At 41.9% G+C, this 19,557-nt stretch overlaps 1 protein-coding gene across 2 annotated transcripts in view; it reads right to left on the bottom strand.

The window, feature by feature from the left end:
• GTF3C1 (general transcription factor IIIC subunit 1) overlaps positions 1 to 19,557 on the bottom strand; it is an 85,874-nt gene that overhangs the window by 19,440 nt on the left and 46,877 nt on the right. For both annotated transcript variants that reach the window (XM_037910887.2, XM_037910888.2), the window contains 8 exons: positions 18,786 to 18,963; positions 16,873 to 17,014; positions 13,213 to 13,348; positions 11,734 to 11,815; positions 9,774 to 9,959; positions 6,918 to 7,072; positions 5,033 to 5,175; positions 244 to 325 (listed from right to left, as the gene is read on the bottom strand). In XM_037910887.2, the coding sequence (XP_037766815.1) occupies positions 244 to 325; positions 5,033 to 5,175; positions 6,918 to 7,072; positions 9,774 to 9,959; positions 11,734 to 11,815; positions 13,213 to 13,348; positions 16,873 to 17,014; positions 18,786 to 18,963 (1,104 nt within the window). The remainder of the gene's footprint in view (positions 1 to 243; positions 326 to 5,032; positions 5,176 to 6,917; positions 7,073 to 9,773; positions 9,960 to 11,733; positions 11,816 to 13,212; positions 13,349 to 16,872; positions 17,015 to 18,785; positions 18,964 to 19,557) is intronic.

Raw genomic sequence — 19,557 nt, 5'->3', positions numbered from 1 at the left:
CTAGGCAACCAAAGGTTAAAGCAGGCTCTGTTGCTGCACAGCGGTGCTGCTTTCTTGCTATTTGGAGGCTAACCATGTCTGTCTAACTCCCAGAATAGCAGTGATTTGGAGCATGAGTCTGTTTTTAGGAGGTTGACAGCACAAAGGGAAGAGACAAGAAGTGAATCATAGGAATCCAAATACCATTCCATGCAAAAGTTATGTTAACCACTCTGTCTCCCTTTAGAATACCTCTCCTCCTACCTGTGGGTCTTGGTAGTTATTTTCCCTCTTCATGAAATCCTCAATAAGAGCTTTATCTTGGTAAACTTCAGCAAGGCAAACTCTGCAACAAATAAGTGTAAAAGTGTTCACAATTCAGCCTGGGTCACAATTCACAACTCAGTGTGTCAGAAAACATGCACACAACCGCTCATTTGGTTTGCCATTTCTATGCACCCTGGAGTACTGTATCAATGCTGCTGGCTGAGAAAGTGTGCCTACTGCATCACACACATGCCATTGTCTTCAGTGCAACTAACTCCAACTACCATATCTTCATTTAAGACCTAAGTTCACTTTTGAAGGAGACGCTTCTCCATAGTGTGAGCATGCTACCATATAAGAATAAGGGAACTGGTATAACAGAGTCTCATCACCTCATCATCTCTTGGGAAAGAAAAGGGAGAGAAAAGTAGATCTCTGTCTGGATGGAAGAGGAGATGGAGTCTGAAATGATGCATATCTCTAGAAGTCAAGTTATAGCTGTGTCAGTCCCAGGATATTAGAGAGACAAGGTGGGTGAGGTAATATCTTTAATTGGACCAATGCCTGGTGGTGAGAGAGACAAGCTTTCACGCTTACACACAGCTCTTCTTCGGGGCTGGGAAACATACTTGGAGTGTCACAGCTAAATACAAGGTGGAACAGAGTGTTTAGCATAAGTAGTTAACGGATCTGGAGAAGAGCTCTGAGTAAGCTCGAAAGCTTGTCTCTCTCACCAACAGAAGTTGCTCCAATTACAGATATTACCTCACCCACCTTGTCTCTCTAGCAGTCTAGTTCATCTGAGACTTAGGACACCCAGGAAACACGCCTTCTAGAGAAGTAGGTAGTTATGAATAAATTAGGTTTTCTTGTGATATTTCATTATTTTAGCAGAGCAAATTTGTCCTTCTGGCACATCCCTGCATCTCAGTGACAATTAGTTTCAAAAGATCCTGAAGTGCAATCAATAATTCCCTAGAATGCAGGTCAACTGGACTAGCTGATCTGTACATGTTAAAAGTTCTTCAGCCAGTCCTATATCTGAACTTCAACAAAAGTTACATCTCATGGGTCTGTCTTCCGTGTTAATACTTTCTATTTGCTAGCTGAAGACATATGTCAGAGTTCAGAACCTCAGCCATTTTTCAGTCAATTTCATCCCCCTTATTTAGTAACAGAACTACTTTCATTTCCTTTGATATTTTCATAAAAGCCTTTAAAATAAGTTTTTTTTATTTTTCAGAAACAAGAATGAAAGTCAAACGGAAGATGTTGGAGAGACAATTCAGTGTAATTATAAGAATACCACACATGTATACTTATTACTATGCATAACTGATCTGCTGTTACACACCAATAGAAGCAGCAGAAGAGGAAAAAGGGAACAGATTTTATCAACAGTTAGATAGCACTGTAGATGAGATCTCTGATCATGATAAGATTTTGATAATGGGAGATATGAATGCAGAGGTTGGTAGCAGACATGGTACACAAATGAATAATGTTGGACTACACAGCATTGGGACAGCAAATGACAATGCCTAAAGGTTAAGAACTTGCTGTGAGATGCTCACAAGGTTACATGGAGTTCATCAGATGGTCAAATCAAAAACCAGATTAATCACATCACCACCAGTAAAAGGCACAGACAGTCACTGATGGATGTTAGAGTTTATAGAAGTGCCAAGTGCGGCAGTGATCATGAACTACTAATGGGAAAGATTAAGATTAAGTTAAAGTCCAAGAAAGAGATGGGTGCAATTGGAGCTAAATTTGATTTTAATAAGTTAAAGGATAGCTCTGTGAGGGAGGCATAGAAAGTGACTCTTGGAGGGCATTTCAGATCATTAATCTGTGATGATGAAGAAATCTCACTGCAGGCTGGATGGGAAATATTCAAGGAAGTAATAGAAAACAGTGGAGGAAGTTCATGGGAAGTTATTGTACTATTGGCAGATGTGTGAATTAATTAATTTCCTCTTTGCTACCTTGAAACACTGGCGTAGGCGACTTGGAATAAATGCCAAGACGACAAAGTGGTTGTATCTTGGAAAAGGGACAACAGATAGTGTCGACATGCAGTGGTGGTGAAGTCATAGAAAAAGGTAAATCTTAAGCGTACCTAGGAAGCTTGGTCAGTGCCAATGGTTCCATCAAGGATGAAGTTAAAATGATGTTGTTTTAGCTACATGTGCTGCACAGAAATTGATGAAATTATGGGCTGATAAAAACATTAAATTTGGAACCAGACTGAAAATTTGGCAAACCAGTGTACTAACAAAATTACTCTATGGTCTGGAAGCAGCTGCATTAAAGACAGAAGGAGGGAGGCAGCAGAGATGAGAGCATGCTGAAAGATGGAAGCTGTAAAGTGGAATGCTTTTAAGACAAATGAAGTGAGAAGGAAAGCAGAGCGGGAAATCCAGGTACAGGACTGCGTGCAGTTGAAAAGATTACAATGGTAAGGACACTGGAGAAGACAGACAGATGATACGGTGCCAAAGAAAATAATGCAAAAACAACAAAGGCCAGTCTGACATAGAGACCGACCATTGACTAGATGGAGGGACACGGCATGTAGGGACATGGCCAGGCTGGCCTTCATGGAGGAATAAACCAGGGATAGGAATGAGTGGTGATGCTGTACTGCTCCTGGTGTCTGCAAAGATGCTCAGAGATGAAAAGATGATACTTATTCTAGGCAGAGCAGGTCGTGTCACCTATTAAAATGACCTTATTTCCTGTCATAAGACCCTGTATACAGGTGCTTACAGCTTTGCCAAACTGCAAGCTCAAGCTAATTTTTTATTTTATTTTTTAAGTATCAGTCACAACCGTTCACACGTTTCTGAATGAAGTGAGGGGAAAAAAGTTTTGTTATGATAAAATTCTGGTTACCTTTAATTTGAGACGCTCTAGAGGCTTTGGCACAGGGACTTGAAATTCAGCAGGGAGTGGCCTCTGTGTCAGAGAGGTACCTTTTGCCATGACAGTGAAAATACACCCAAATCTGGCCAAGTTACAAGCCTCTGAAAAATCTCAGTTTGCACATGCTCAGTGGAAACTTGGGAGTTTCATGACAGTTTTTGGAAGAGTCCATCTGCACTGAGTATGCTCCAGCCTAGGGCTGAAGGGGCCAAGCAGGACTTTCCCTGCAATTGCTGGTTCTAGCTGCTATGGAGTCAGGGTGGGGAACCACAATTGAGGGCAGGGAAACTCTCCTGTGGTCTCAGTGCTCCCGTGGCTGGCACCCAGGCACGTGGAGAAGGAAGACACCGACAGACACTAATGCAGAAGGGACAAAAGCCAAGGGGTTGGGGTGGGGAGGAGAGTGGGAGAAGGGAACAGGACAGGACAGGACCAAGGACTGGGATTGCCTGGGCAGGGGGATAGGAGCAGGCAGGAATACAGAGACTGAGCAGGGAGACTGGACAAAGAATCAGACATGGAGAGAAGAGGAGACAGATCTGATGACAAAAAAAGGGTGTGGGGGAGAACTATGTCTACCTGGGGAAAAAGACAAGGAGCTAGGGACAGGGTAGACTGTGACAAAGCTTGCTTGGATGGAGGTGAGGAGACAGATTGGATAATGAGCCCAGAGAGGAAGACTGGGACTGGGAACCATTGTGGGGAGAGAAACTTGAGGAGTGGAAACTTGCACTGCCTAAGCAAGGAGACAGGGGTGAGAAGGAGACAGGACTGGAACAGAGACAGGTTGCAGGAGATGGGATAGAAGGGGTCATGTTTAAGGGGGAATGGACAGAAATGTTTGAGTCCCACTAAAGCACACTCCAGTCCAGTGTCTACAATCAAACCTAGTATTCCTGAGTCTGATCACTTTTCTGCTGTCAGCAAATATCTATGAAACCCACTGGCAAAGTGACCAACCTCTCCTTAGTACTGGTTCACAGAGACTGACAACCTACTACTGCTATCAGTTAATCTGTTAGCTCAAGTAGTAGAGGCCTGTGGATTGGATCTCCAGGTTCCAATCCTGCTGATGACCCATGTGGGTGAGTCCATATGATGCCACATGATGGAATTTGTTTTTTCAGTTTGCTTTTTTAAAAACCTATGAAATTACACACAAAAATGTTACAGTAAAGGAACATTAAGGCCACAAAGTCAAGCACTCAAAAGTTAGGAAACAATACAATTAAGATTGCCTATATAACCTTAATTTGGCACCCCTCTGAGCATTCATGATAAAATCTAATTGCATAATATTATTTCCCACAGGACCCCTGCCTCATTCATAGGCTAGAAGTTGTTCTAGGGATCGATCAGGTTGGATGGGCAACCTCAACTCTAGCATTTCCTATCTTTAAAATGCTTGGCTTTGCAACCTAAATAATACTTTAATGTTGCTTTTTGTGTGTAGTATGTATGATACACCCCCCGCTCCCCCCCCAAAAAATCATCAGGAAAGCCTGTACCTAGTTTATAAAATAAAAGTTAAAGTGCCCCGGAACATGACCCAGGCTACAGTAACTTCAATGAGGCAGAGTAAGTCTGTGGAACTCAGAAGTGATATGGCAGGACCAAGAATCCCTGCATCCCAAACTTTGACTCAGCTGTGTGTGGTGCACCTGCCTCTGCCTCAAGATGTCATAGATCATGTAGCATTCCAGATTAACTTGTACAGAGATGCCCAAAGAGAGACACTGGAGATTTGATTTAATAGGATGGAGGGGGACAAAAAAGCAGGAATCCAAGTACGGAGGAATGAAATCCTTAACTTCATTTCATAAATATTTAGAAAGACAAATTAAAAAAAATCACTTACTTATAATTAAGATAGGTTTGTGGATTTTTGACAATGTAGCGAGCTCTTCGTCCAACAGAATGAGAAGTTTTATCTAAAGATTCTTCAAAGCTGGCATGCATGATATCTCGGACAACCTGCCATGGAACAAACGGTCCTTTCACCTGGATCAAATACAAAAAGAAAGTCAAAGCTCATCTTACTTTGACCTGCAGGTATGCAAGTGATGGCTGCCACTAGCAACAACCACTAGAAAAAAGGCCGCAATCCTTTCCTGTATGCCCCTCCACACACATTTATAACTGTCCAAGACATTCATTTTTGCTGCTGGGATTTTCCATGTTTGCTCTGTTCCTAAAAGTGAAATCTGGTCTGGAAATTTTGAACACAATCCCTTCAGCCATTTCTGAGATATGGAAGGGTACAATAGTTTACTTTTCCCCACTTAAAGTACAGGCTAAGACTTTAAAATATATCATAAGAGGGGCTAGTAGCACTTCCTATTAAGATCACCCTATACTTCTTCTTATAAGACTCTGTTTTCAGTTGCTTGTAACTTTGCCACTTTGTTTCAACTGAAATTTTCAATGCTCGGTGTTTGCCTCTGGGGGGAAATTTCAGCCAAAATCATTTAGCTGTTTCTGGGAATGAGTCAAGAGAAAAATAGGTTGTTTTGCCCATGTTAAAGAATTTTGCTCACCTCTTCTTTGAATAGCTCTAGCACGCCCATTCTTTGGAGCAGTGCCTTGAAATATGGCAGGGGGTGACCACTGCACCAGAGATAAATCTTTTCCTGTCTTGTAAAAATCCACTCACATTAACCCAAATTATAAGCCTCTGAAAAACTGCAATTTGCACATGCCCAGTAAACACTTGAGGGATTTTAGCAGCTAAAATCCCTCAAGATGTCATCTGCACTGAGCATTCTCCTGCCCAGGGCGGAGAAGGACTTTCTCCGAAAATGGAGTCTGAGTGCTGCAGGCTATGCTAAGTCTGGACACCTGAAGTGAAAACAAGGAGTCTCTCTCCTGTGCTCTCCATGACTGAGCCCAGGCAGAGTAGAAGAGGAAACTGTCTGATTTGAATGCAACGGGGACAAGGGCCAGACCCGTGGAGGGGATGGATGAGTAAGCTAGGATAAGGAGCCTTTAAGGGGAGGAAAGAGAGGGATTGTATATCAGTACAAACCAAAGCTTTGTTTAATGACAGCTAAAGTTGCTTCAGGACACATCCCATCTACCCACAGTACAGAAGCATGGGAATAAGAAACTAAGAAAAATCTCCTGCATTCCTTGCTATCTTCACTTCACTTGCAATGCTGTCAGTAACAACTTTCCACTTCCATCTGAAACACATTACAATAAGCAATATGTACCTCAAACTACATCCAACTCATAAAACCTTGGTAATCTCATAGTCTCGTCTCAGAATGGCACACATCCTATTCACTTGGAAAGTTATCCCCCCTTAACACTGAAGATTCATCACTAAGTTTTTTTGTGTTGTAAGTTTTAGCATTGGTCCCAACATCACATACTACAGAAGGACAATTTCATACTTCATCCTGCTTTTCAAAAGAGATCCAAAGAAAAGGTAAGAGTGCAGAATATTTTATCTCATGGTGCTTTTTGGTACAGCAATAGCTAAGCTCAGATTTCCCCCTTCCAAGTACCCTAGAAAATTCAAACCGCTTTACAAACTACAAATCAGCATTTCAAATTAATCCTACAATTCAAATCACACAATACCTTGGAAACCTTTGTCACCTCCGTGAACATAAAAAGTCTGAAGCAAGCCCAAATGTGGTGTTGCTTCCACTCCCCCATAATACAGAGGGATACGGCAATGCCAATGCTATATTGGTACTACTGTGCACACATTCAGTAGAGAAGTGATAAGTGAGCACCTTTGTGTTTAGCACATTACTGGCAATTCGACACAGCATGAGCAGGCTGTCTTCCTGCACAGTCCAGGTGACACGCAGGCGCGTCATTCTCAGCAGGGCGCTCTGGTCAGCCTCATCATGGTAGCGCAGCTTTTTATTTTTTTCTACAGACTCCTCTAAACACAAACCCAAAGAGAGACAATTATACTAACAGTGTTTGTAGCAAGGCCTTTATTCTTATTGAATTGTATTATGCTAATAGCTAGAGGCTCCAGCTGAGACTGGAGGCTCATTGTGCTAAGTACAGTATAAACATATAGTCCCGGTGCTGAACAGTTTACAGTCTAAACAGGCAAGACAGACAAAAGGTGGGAAAATGAAAGCACTAGCTTTATTTTATAGGCAGAGAACGGAGGCACGGAGAGACTAAGTGACTTAGTCTGCGCAGTATTTCTGCCTGCTCCCAAAACATGACTTCTATTATTTATTATTTGAGGTAGTGCCCACTACGTACAAGGTGCTCAGGAAAGTGTCCCCATTCCAGAAGCTCAAACTGAGAAGTCTGATTGAACATCTAATTGTAAATAATTTGTCTGACAAAGTTAACAATTTCAGTGATGAAGGGCCTCATCACATCCATCTCTAGATGATGATTAATTCCTGGCGCTGCCACTGACCTGTTCTGTGACCTTGGACAAGTCTCTTGACTGCTTTATGCCCGTTTCCCCAACCTTTGTCTGTCTTGATGATAAATGCTTTGGGATAGAAATTGTCTTTTACTATGTGTGTGTAGAATGCCTAGCAGAATGGGATCTGTAAGTGTTACTGTAACATACATAATAATAATAAGGGGGGAGGGGTAGAAGGGGGGGAGTGAAGGATGACAAAAAAGAGGACGGTTGAGGGGTTTTAAGACAATGAGACTGAGATTAGCACTGTTGAGGTGAAGTCGAGCTCCTATTTCACAGTGCCAGTGTCTTGGAAAAATACTGGCAAGATGATGAGCAGAGAAGAGGTGAAAGAGGACAAGGGAGAAGTAGTCAGCAGGATTAGAAAGGAAGAGTCAAATCAATTTAACGTTGTGTTTCAGCACAGTCTGGTGGCCTTTTCCAAAGGGGCTCAACAAAGCACAAATAGCGATGGGAACAACTTTGCCTGGAAATCCAAGGGGTGGACAGTGGTCTCATTAGCATAGGACACAGGGGAGCGGAAAGTAGAGACCACGGAGCTAATAAGGGGAGGGATGTCAGGTGGAAAGGTGGGGGCTGAATGCAGCAGAGAAGCCAGAACATGAGATATTCAAAAAGGAAGTAATGGCTGGAGAGGCAGAATTCAGAGATGGAGACATCAGAAAGAGAGGTTATTAAAGACCAAAAGTCCAAGAAAGTAATGAGATAGAGTGGAAGAGACACCCCAAAGCTGTCAAAGTAGGATGTTGAGGGGAAATGAGAGGTAATGAAGTCAGACTGGTCAGCACTAGGAAATTCCTGAGAAAGGTAGGAGATATAGAGCCAGGCAGCAATCAGCAAGAGGAGATGGAGGCTAAGTTCCCTTTAAGCTGCATGGTCGCACAGCAGGCTATCAAGGGTCATGCAGGCGCGCAGCCATAGGGCCTGGACTGGAGAGGCGCCTCTCCCCTGGCCCCAGAGCTGCCGCAGCCAGAGAAAGGTGCCTCTCCCAAGGCCCCGGGATGCTGCAGAGAGAAAGGGCTGTGGGGGAGTCCTCACTCCTTGCCGCAGCCCCGGGGCAGCCTGCACCCCAAACCCCTCATCCCTTGCCCCACCTCAGAGCGCACACACCCAGTCAAAGCCCTCATCCCAACCCTCTGCCCCAGCCCTGAGCCCCATCCTGCACCCAAAGCCCCTCATCCCTGGCCCCACTCCAGAGCCTGCACCCCCTGTACCCGAACTCTCTGCCCCAGCCCTGAGCCCCCTTCCACACTCCAGACCCCTCAGCCCCACATCACCTCCATACTGGTGCACATAACAAAATTCATTCCTCACATGGATGTAAAAAAGTAGAGGGAACTTTGGCTGGGGGCACGAGGGGCTTTAGATAACAGCCACTCAAATGGAAAGGGAGAGAAGAGCTGGATAGAGTGGTTTTCAGAGAGGAGCCTGGTGTCACCAGCATAACCTTCAGGATAGGAAGGAGAGAGCAAAGACTTAGAGAGAAATATGTGGCGTATCAAGGCAAGTTTATAAAAAAAGAATTAAGATTCCAGGGAGTAGGAGGGAAAGGAAGAAGAGGAGGAAGGAGTGCAGGGAGGAAGGAGGCAGCAAAGACAGGGGTTGGAAGGTTTGTGAGAATGAAAAAGTGCAGGCAGGGGAGGAGACACTGAGACAACAGTGGGTAAGAAAGTAAAGGCCATGAAAGTCAGTGGAAGAAGGGTTGGTAATGCCCACAATGTGGGGAGGAGGGAGAAGGAGTGTGACAGGAAGAGTGAAGGCCAGAAGCCAGGAAATGATTTCTACAGAAAGCAAACTGACCGCCCTGTGGCTCTGCATGGGAGAGAGCTCTGAGCTGGGACACACCAAGGGTGACTGCAAAGCTGTGGTGCAACCACAGCAATGGCCAATGGGGCCCAGACTGGGATCTGTGATTCTGCAGCTAGTATGAATGGCGATACAGATCTGTAAGTGCATGCAGCTAAAGGACAGAGTTCCAGCATGCTGCTATGCTTCCCCAAAGCCAGCACATAGCCCTATGGCACTGACAGCTTTCTGTTCACCAGGAGGGCAACCCAAGGAAGTGGCCAATGAAAGCTTTTGGTTACAGGAAACCTCACAGTCACCACAGCTCCTCTGAAGTGATGCCACAGCATGTAGACTGCCCAAAACAAAGCTTCTCTTACTGACAAGCATGCTACTTGTTTACCTCTCTTTGTCTTCTTTGTCTTCTTCCCAGTGTCTTTCTTAAGCCTCTTACGTTTCTGGCTTTTTCCACCCCTCACTCTCTTGGTTCTGTTCAACGTTGCTTCTTTATCAATCTCAATACATTCCTCCTTCTGCACAGGGGACTTTGCGCCTTCCCTTGCATTCCCCAAAATGTTTATTTTACTACCTACAAAGAAGTACATTTACATCAGTGGAATTTTATAGCAAAATATGCAATGCAATGTTAAGCCATCAAAAGTCGAAATACGAAGTTACATCAGAATATACCACCCAAACTCTGTCCCCTCGTGTATCTGCATTATCAGCGTAGTCATGTAATCATGTATTATTTCTCAAAGACAACGTAACAATAGGATTTTCCCCAGGTTTAGATATCCGTATCCCTAAGGAAACATATGATCATGTAGTTGAAGACTGCAATGCGATGGACACGTAAATCAAGAGGGCAGTTAAAGTTTTACATTCAACTTTAGGTTTCACATTTCCTTACTGTGGTGCTTTACTACGCAATCTTAATATTACTGTAGCTCTATTGCATTCAATTTCTTCCAACTTATTGGGAATTAAAATCAAACCAAATTTGAAGAAAATGGTTTGATAGTTTCAAAGTTACTCATTTTTGAAGTCAGCAAGTGAGCCATCTTATCTCAAGTTAGTGTTAAATAAAAAGATTCCACTTCCACTTTAAAAAGTTAATCATAAAAACACCCAGGCTACACAGATTCTCTTCAAACATGGCTTGCAGTTTATACATTTCAATGAGCTCTACAAAACAAGACAAGTATGATGAAAACTTGGGACTTGGGCAGGTTTTAAAGTTTTGAATATTTAAATTCATCAGGCCCCATCATTTTCATCAAAATTCATCATTTTTAAAAGCTTGCTAATTGCATTTTACAACTTGTCTATAGACTGACTAAAGAGTCTACTGTTCATACTTACAGGTTTCAGAGTAGCAGCCATGTTAGTCTGTATTTGCAAAAAGAAAAGGAGTACTTGTGGCACCTTAGAGATTAACAAATTTATTTGAGCATAAGCTTTTGTGAGCTACAGCATCCGATGAAGTGAGCTGTAGCTCACGAAAGCTTATGCTCAAATAAATTTGTTAATCTCTAAGGTGCCACAAGTACTCCTTTTCTTTTTGTTTCTTTAATAATACATTTTCAAAAACTTCTAACTTTGGTTTAAAACAAAAAAGCAATATTCTTTAAACTAAGCAGAGGCACCTCAATAAGGAAAAAATTCAGCCAAAAAAGACTGATGTTTTGGGAAAGTATGAAAATGTGAAAATTGTTTTATATTCTACATCACAGTGGGAAATATAAGATGCCTGATACAATTATGGCTACAGTAGAAAGATCTGAAAAAGCTTCTGGCTTGTCAGTCATGTAGAATGTGTGTCTGTCTGGCCTTTCTGCAAGATGTGCTTCTGAGGCCACGTCTACACTACCTGCTGGATTGGGTAGTGATCGATCTATCGGGGATCGATTTATTGCGTCTAGTGTAGACGCAATAAATCGATCCCCTATCGCTCTGCCGTCGACTCCGGAACTCCACCACGTCAAGAGGTGGAAGCAGAGTCGACGGGGGAGCGGCGGCCGTCGATCCCGCGCCGCGAGGACGCGAAGTAAGTGATTCTAAGTCAATCTAAGATACGTCAACTTCAGCTACACTATTCTTGTAGCTGAAGTTGTGTATCTTAGATCGATCCCCCCCCCAGTGTTGACCAGGCCTTAGACTCTCCAGGATGAAGTACAAATGACCAAATACTGTCACACTCATCCAGAAACAGGAAACAAAGTTTTTCACTGTTTCAGTAATGACCTAGAATAGCTCATATTATGGGAGGGGTGTGAAGAACTCACATCATCACTATGGGTTTGAGAAAGAGGATCATAGTTCTAATGCAATTACATATTTTATATGCACCATTATGTTACCTCCAGTACTGAGTGGAAGGGGGTGTTTTGTTAAGAAAGTCTGGAGTCTCACTGTAAGTCCATTTTCAGGAACGGCACTTTCCTAAAAGCAACAAAACATCCACCAAGACAAGATGTAAACACCAAGGAGTACACACTCTAATATTAATAAATTCAAGATATTTCTGAGAGAAGAATGTGTTGTGGACAGTTTTCAGAAAGAGATTTTTAATATAAGCAGTAGAAAGCCTCCTGGCATGAGTCAAGGTTGAACTAGTAACGTACTCACCACTAAATATATGGATAGTTTAAAAACATTTCTAAAGTTGTACTGAAACCACCACCATTGGTGGAAGTTCTGAACTTCATACTAATTCTGTCAAGTAAAAATTTGTGGAGGAAAAGTAGAGAGGAACTAAGAATTTAAGGAATTTATGGTGGGAGTGCTCTAAGGCTGTATCATAGTTAAGACTTAGCAGCAATTTCTCTATAAAACTGCTTTTCAAAGTGCTCTACACGCCATATGAATTTCCAAGAAGCAGGAAATACACACAAAACAAAACACAAACATTAGAAAACCAGAAAAATGCACTCCATCCACCCCACCACTCCACCTAACCATATCTCTAACCCCATGGAAATAGCAATAAAGCAGAACTTTAGCCATTCCCAACAATATCTTCCATTTTCTGTGTGGCCACTACAACTCCAAATCTGTACTCTTATTTGCACACTTCCATGGACCCTCTATGCTGCACCATTAATACGGGCAGTATATGTGGTGGGCTGACAGACATAACTGAGAAAAGAGTCTCAGCAAGGGATCAGAGGCTTTTGAACACTTTACACTCCTCCTCCCCTACCCCTGGAACACTGTTCTTTTCTTCCCTAACCTTCATATCTTAAAAGAGCTGTACAGTACTGTGATATCCCCCAGGGACTCCGGAGGGCTGCACTCACAGGGGGCAGAGTTAAGGTCAGATGGGAGAATGGCATGGGAGGCATTATCCTGTACTGACAGATTTTCTAATGTTTGTTGTATGCATTTAATGCTTTTTGGAGGTTTCAATATTCAGCCACCAAATTCCATGTTCTGGAAGTGTACAAAGCACTATTCAGCAACCTTTTACCTTCATATTAATTATGTGTTTGGGTAGTGAATTCTCCTTTGGCCGAATATGCCGTTAAAGCAAATCTCAGTAAAGCACATGTACTGAAGGGAACCATAACTCAGACTGCATTTCACAATTCAGACAAATTTTCCATCCACTGAATATCAAAATTCACCAGGGTAACTATTCATTTGCCATCTGCTACCTTTCATGTTTTTATAAAGATGTAAGGGAAAACCTTACAAGGATATGTGTCCTTGGGAATGCACACAACTAGAGTAGCAAACATTTCTATTAATATTTCAACAACTCTTAAAAATACTAGAAGTTAAAAGTTTAAATAAAGTCAAGCCATTGCTATATAATAAATCCATTTAAAAATCCTTACCTTCCTAGTTTTATTAATGATATAGCTTGTCCATATCCAATTGCGTTTTAAATGTCCATAAAAGCTGGAATCCAGACCCCCAGCTCCCATCCCATCCCCGGGAATGCATCCATCATCCACCACCTCTCGACTTCCTCTGAGGAAAAGAAACAAAATACATAGTAACAGACTTGTAAGAATAGCTGACAAGACATTTGCTAGACGACTTTGTGTACACCTCAACAGCTAGTGAGTTGGTGCAAAACTGCAGGAAAAGGCGCACACTCCATTGCTCACACCAAAAAGTTGGCAACAATGTCAGCTTTTCTACTCAGCTTAGGTACTCAGGATCCAGGGAACTGACTTTTCAATTTTAGAGAAAAGAACTGAATATTAGAAACTGCAACCAAAGAGACTGCAGAACTGTTAACTTAGATTAAACTGCAGGACATAATTCTGCTCTTACTAACATCTGTGCCACCCAACTGGAGATAAAGTTTGCCAAGATGAAACTGATGTTAGAATTCAGCTAACAGAATTTTTAATTGAGATAGCACAAAGGCCTAAAAGAACACAGCTTTATCTGTAAAATGGAGCTGGCAGTGGCTCACACTTGATTACCTTCTGAATTTCAGGCTCATGGACGTGGTCAATAGTAAAGGTGATGAGATGCATGGAAATAAAGACATCAGTCATTAGAGCTGAGATTTGAACTCATAGGCTCCTGGCTCCCAGTGCAAGGAACTTTCGTTTAGGTTTACAGAGGAATTTAATGGGTCTCACTTTGAGTCAAGGGTGATGGAGGTTTCCCTAAGAGGGTGTGCAGGAGACAGAACTTTTTGGGGGGCATGAGCTCCCACGGGAATTAAAGACCTCACCATCTTCTGCTCCAAGTGAAAGATGTAGTTCTTCAACTTGCTTTCTCTAACACAAAGCAGCATCTGCACTAAAACAAACACAACACTCTACCAAAAAATCAAAACACTACACTAAACACACAGTTCAGAGTGTATAAGACCAGAAAGGCTCACTCTGCTCTGACCTCCTGCACAATACAAGTCAGGGAAGTTCTCTGGCCTAATTCCTCTTTGAACTATAACATATCTTTTAGAAATCTAATCTTGATTAAAAAGTTGCCAGTGATGGAGAATCTACTTTGTCAATTGTTCCAATAGTTAATCTCCCTCACTGCTAAAAGTTTATGCTTTACTTTCAGTCTGAATTAGTCTAACAAACTTCCAGCCACTCAATCTTGTTATACCTTTGTCAGGTAGGGTGAAGAGTCCATCATCAAATATTTGTTCCCTATGTAGGTACTTATCAACTGTAATGAAGTCACCCCTTAACCTTCTCTTTCTTAAGCTAAATAGATATAGTAATAGACTCATGGAACTAAAAGACATGGTTTCTCACCCTTTAATTATTCTCATGTCTCTTCTCTAACTGTCTCCAATTTAGCAACACCCTTCCTGAATTGTGGACTCCAGAACTGGACACAGCATTCCAGCTGTTGACGCCCCAGTGTCAAAAACACAGATAAAATAATCTCTCTGGTCCTACTCAAGATTCCAATTTATGCATCCAAGGATCGCATTAGCCCTTTTGTCCACAGTGTCACACTGGGAGCTCATATTTAGCTGATTATCCACCACGATAGCCAGATCTTTTCAGATTCACTACTTCCCAGAATAGTGTCCCTCATCCTGTACGTATGGCCCTGCATTCTTTTTTTCTGAGATGTATACATTTTCATTTAACCATATTAAAATGCATATTGTTTGCTTGCACACAGATTACCAAGTGATCCAAATTGCTCTGTATCAGTTTTATCATCTTCATCATTTACCGACCCCCCCTCCCCCCCATTGTTTGTGTCATTTGCAAACTTCATCAGTGATTAGTGTGTGTTTTCTTTCAAGTCATTGATAAAAATTGTAAATAGCATAGGGCCAAGAGCCAATCCCTGTGGGACCCCACTAGAAACATACCAGCATGATGATCCCCCGTTTACAATTACATTCTAAGACCTATCAATTAGCCAGCTTTTAATCCATTTAATGTGCGCCATGTTAATTTTATATCTTTCTAGTTTTTTTATTCAAAATGTAATGTGGTACCAAGTCAAATGCCTTGCAGAAGTCTAAGGGAGAGGATGAGTGAGAGAAACAGGACAGATGTTTTTCACACTGCTTAATACACTATGGGGAGGCACTCAGATATGATGTTGAAGAAGGCAGTATGTGACAGTACAGCGTATCAATATTGCCACTCCTAAATACACAGTATTTATCTTGGCAAGTTTTTCATTTACAAAGAAAAAGTTATGTATCATGAGATTAAAAACTACTACTTCACATGACTGATACTTATTAATGAGCTCGTGTGAAGCTATACATGGCACAAGGCATGAGAGTTTCAGATTTATTGCAAGAAGGTCTTAAAACAAAAGATAAGACAATCCAGTTCAAATGTCAAAAAGTGGTCATTTTAGAACTCGTGATTCTCTTTATATCACTCCATTTTTCATCTACCCACTATGAAAAATTCAAATATTAGACCAGATTATTTTATGAATTTTTTGTTGAAGGTTTAAAATTCCTGTTAAGCGTCAGCCTTAACTATGCTGTCACAACCGGCTCAAGCATAATTACAAGTCATAACTAGGCAGAGATAAATTTTTAATAGGCTATCAGACAGTATTGTGATGGGGACCACTTAAGGAGCTAGATAGACAGAGGAAATAAAAAATTCAGTCTGGCAACACGGTTCACTGGTATCAGGTTCCCCAAATGCAGCAGAAAAGTACTGCTACTAACTTAAAATGCATAGGGTGCGATTTACAAAAACACCTGACTGAAAAGCAAAAATTCCATTGACCTTCATGTAACTTAGGTACTTTTGTAAAACCCAACCATAGTATTCAACTTTTTGGAAACACTGACTGATCTATAACAGACTCTGGGGTTTCTTTATTACAGCAGAGCAGAAGGTTAACCCTTCACCTGTGTGTATATATTTTAAAAGAGCATATAGCTTGAAGTGTGACTTTCATTAATGCTGATGCGTGTTCTACCTATATATCACAATGCAGCATGTGTGCAGTTACTGACATTACTGCATACATAACAATGGGCTCATACTAATCAAAGGACTGAATTAGGAAAATGTCTCCATGCAGTTTTTGAAAGTCTAGTCATGGTGAAGCAAAGCACTACACAGGATTATATAAAGGGTGGACACAGAGAATCTTCAAACATTAGCACTGCCACAGTGGTGCTTCTTAATCATCATCCAAAAGCCTTCAACAACACTCCTTGCTGTTGGATACAGGAGGAAATTTGAGCCCAGTTTTCTCACTGGTCACTTAACCACCACCCTGGTCTTTAAACTAGTCTGCTAACTGAAAACACAGGACTGATCAACTATCTTCCCTATTGGTTAGATGGACTCTAAAACAGAAAGACATACCAGATTAAGTATTATGATGCTAACTTCCACTGACTGCATCTGATGAAGTGAGCTGTAGCTCATGAAAGCTTATGCTCAAATAAATTTGTTAGTCTCTAAGGTGCCACAAGTACTACTTTTCTTTTTACTATCAGTATAATACTCTTAAAATGAACTGTTCTGTTCTTAATAATCCATCTACTCAGTGACACAGAAAGCTGGAAAGAGACATACGAGGTGTATTCCTCCATTGCACACTTTCGTTCAAGATTGTGCTTATCCACTGCTGACTCCTGTTCCATCTGCACATCCAATGTGGTGCTGGCCTCCTCACCCTGAAGATTACTTCTTTTTGCACGAGGATGGCGGACGACTCCTAAACACACAAATGTACTTCGGTTACTATCAGTATGAAGAGTAATGTTCCAGTCTCTCCCCAATCCTGCTTCTGGCTGCTTGCTGCCACCATGGCAAAACAGTTGGGCAAATGAGTGGGGCAGATGTTTCACTGAAATAGAAATGCTAAGAGAGTCAGAAACACCCTCTACCACTTTCCTTAGGTATCAAACATGCTGCTTTCATAACATAGTTGCTTGTGAGGCTCATGGCCTGGACCTTAAATTCCAACATAGAGATCTACTTAGCACAGGAGAGTGGTAGTGGTACCCATAAGGAAGTATGCTGCACACTGATGCTCTGGGCACAGACCCCAGAGATTAGAGTAGCTCCTTGGAAAATGGACTGCTAATAATCCTCAAGAGACAGCCAGTTTAGGATTGCTTGAACTCAATGTGAAGCAGCCATGCTATCTTCCTATCCAATGTGCCCCCTACACTGGGGTGGGGTTGGAGGAATAGTGCAGGCTGGACCTATACCAGCTGAGAGCTCCCCCACACTGGGGGAAATTCTGAGCTGGCCAGATCCATTTGGGTTTTGGCCCTTTGTGCTGACAGAACAGCAGGCTGGGCCTTGAATGAAGGAGAGCACCTGACCCATAGGCTCAGTATAAGCTGAAGCCTAACACATAGTTTTGCTGTTTTCCCTCAAGGCTCAAAGCAAACAATTTGTTAAAAACCCTACAGCTTTCCAAAGCATTATGTTGGTGGCACAGTACACAAATCCCCATATTACAGGGAGCCAGATGTACATTATATCTATGACAGCCTGGTAAACATATACTACTGCACACAGTCTGAGAGCAGCAGCACAACTATAGCACTGCCAAAATGGACATCGGCTCAATTACACAAAGTTGTCTAATGCCTTCTGAAAAAAACTGCTTCAATATAAAAAGGAGGATGAAACTGCAAATGGATCATTCTGCTTGGCTGCTTTCAAGTTACAGAAACAAAAAAAGTTGCTTTTGGTTTTAGAAGCTTTTGCTCTTTAACCAATTATTGCTAGTGCACTACTCTACCTTTATTAAAAAAACCCACCACCACCAAAAAGACACTCCCCGATTGCAAAAATACTGTAACCACTTACAACTGTAATACTTATTACTTCGATGAACCTGTACTTATGGGCTATGTCAGAGTATCTAATGGAAGGTTTAGCAACATGGTTCTCAGAAAAAAGATCTCTGCCCATGCTAGTCAGGGAAATCATGATAAAAACATGTTGGCAACAAGTATTTTTTAGCTTGCTTGGCAAGGACCGAACTAGGCCCTGTAAGGGGGTGGGGGTGAATAATTTGCCTTGTACCTCTGCTCTGAAGGTATTAACCTGCATGAGTCTCATTCTTGGCTCTCAGCTCTGTAGCATGAGATGGACAAACACCAAGTCCTAAAGTTTTCTGGTCCCCAAGGGCAGAAGCCAGGAGTGCAACATGCCCTGTACTGTTGATTGTGCTCCATGCTGCACCTTAACCCTTGCCCTTATTTGGAGATTTCCAGTCAGTTTCAGATTACACACACCCCAAATAGTGCCAATCACAAAAATCAATCAAGAAGGTTAATATTTCAAAAGCTTAGATAATAAGCTGCAGAACAGTCAGATACTTGCCCATAGGGTTTCAGAGACAGTAAGTTAAAGGTGACAAGACCGAATCTGCCTTACTTCATGGCAAAGTGCAAGGGAAGGTGTGAGAAGCAAAGGATATAAAGGATGAAGGTGGAAATGACAGAGAATGCTGGATCATACCATACCTAATGGAGTATTAAGGCAGACACACTGCAAATCAAACCAAAAGTTTTCTACGTCCTGCATAGTGTTCAAAACATACAAACGTCTCTCAAATGGGCGACTGCTTTGAGCCAGGTTATAGTGAGGGTCACAGATAGTAGTATCAACAATCACTGCATTTCTCTTCGTATAGACGAATACCTGTGAAATACACAAGGTTTCACACCTGTAAGTAAAATTGCTGAAATGGCTATTTTAGCAGGACACACAGCTTCATCTATTCCAAGTGGCCCATACTGGCAACAACCACTTTGCACATTGTTGTCATCTTGCCCAGTGATGGCACTTTACTCTGTGATTAGGGAACCTATTCTGGGTTCTACAGAGAGACAATCTATCATCACCCAATGGCTAGGATCAGGAATACAATTTCAGAGATTGTTATCAACTGTGTTGTGGTAGAATATATCACCTGCTCAAGTCAGAATTTTACTGAAGTAAACTATTTATGCCTGGAATTCGTCTTACTGGTTTGTTCTACTCTGATTATGTAGTCCACTGTGTATGCAAGAACTATTGTCTTTAATTCAGTAATGAATGATTGTATAAGTGTTTTTAATCCCAAAGGGACACCTTTCACAGTTATGTTTTCAAAAAGCCACATCTCCCAATGCAGGATTTACATGGCACCCAAGTTCCCAGTAATGGAGGCAAACACGTTAAGGCAGTGTGACATTGCACCCCATGATGCTTTATGGAAATATGCTTATGAATGTAAATATGACATAACTGGAA

The sequence above is a fragment of the Chelonia mydas genome, chromosome 10 (assembly GCF_015237465.2).
Source record: "Chelonia mydas isolate rCheMyd1 chromosome 10, rCheMyd1.pri.v2, whole genome shotgun sequence".
Lineage (NCBI taxonomy): Eukaryota > Metazoa > Chordata > Testudines > Cheloniidae > Chelonia > Chelonia mydas.
Note: the sequence above shows the minus strand (reverse complement) of the source record. Positions and strands in the feature narration are given on the sequence as shown.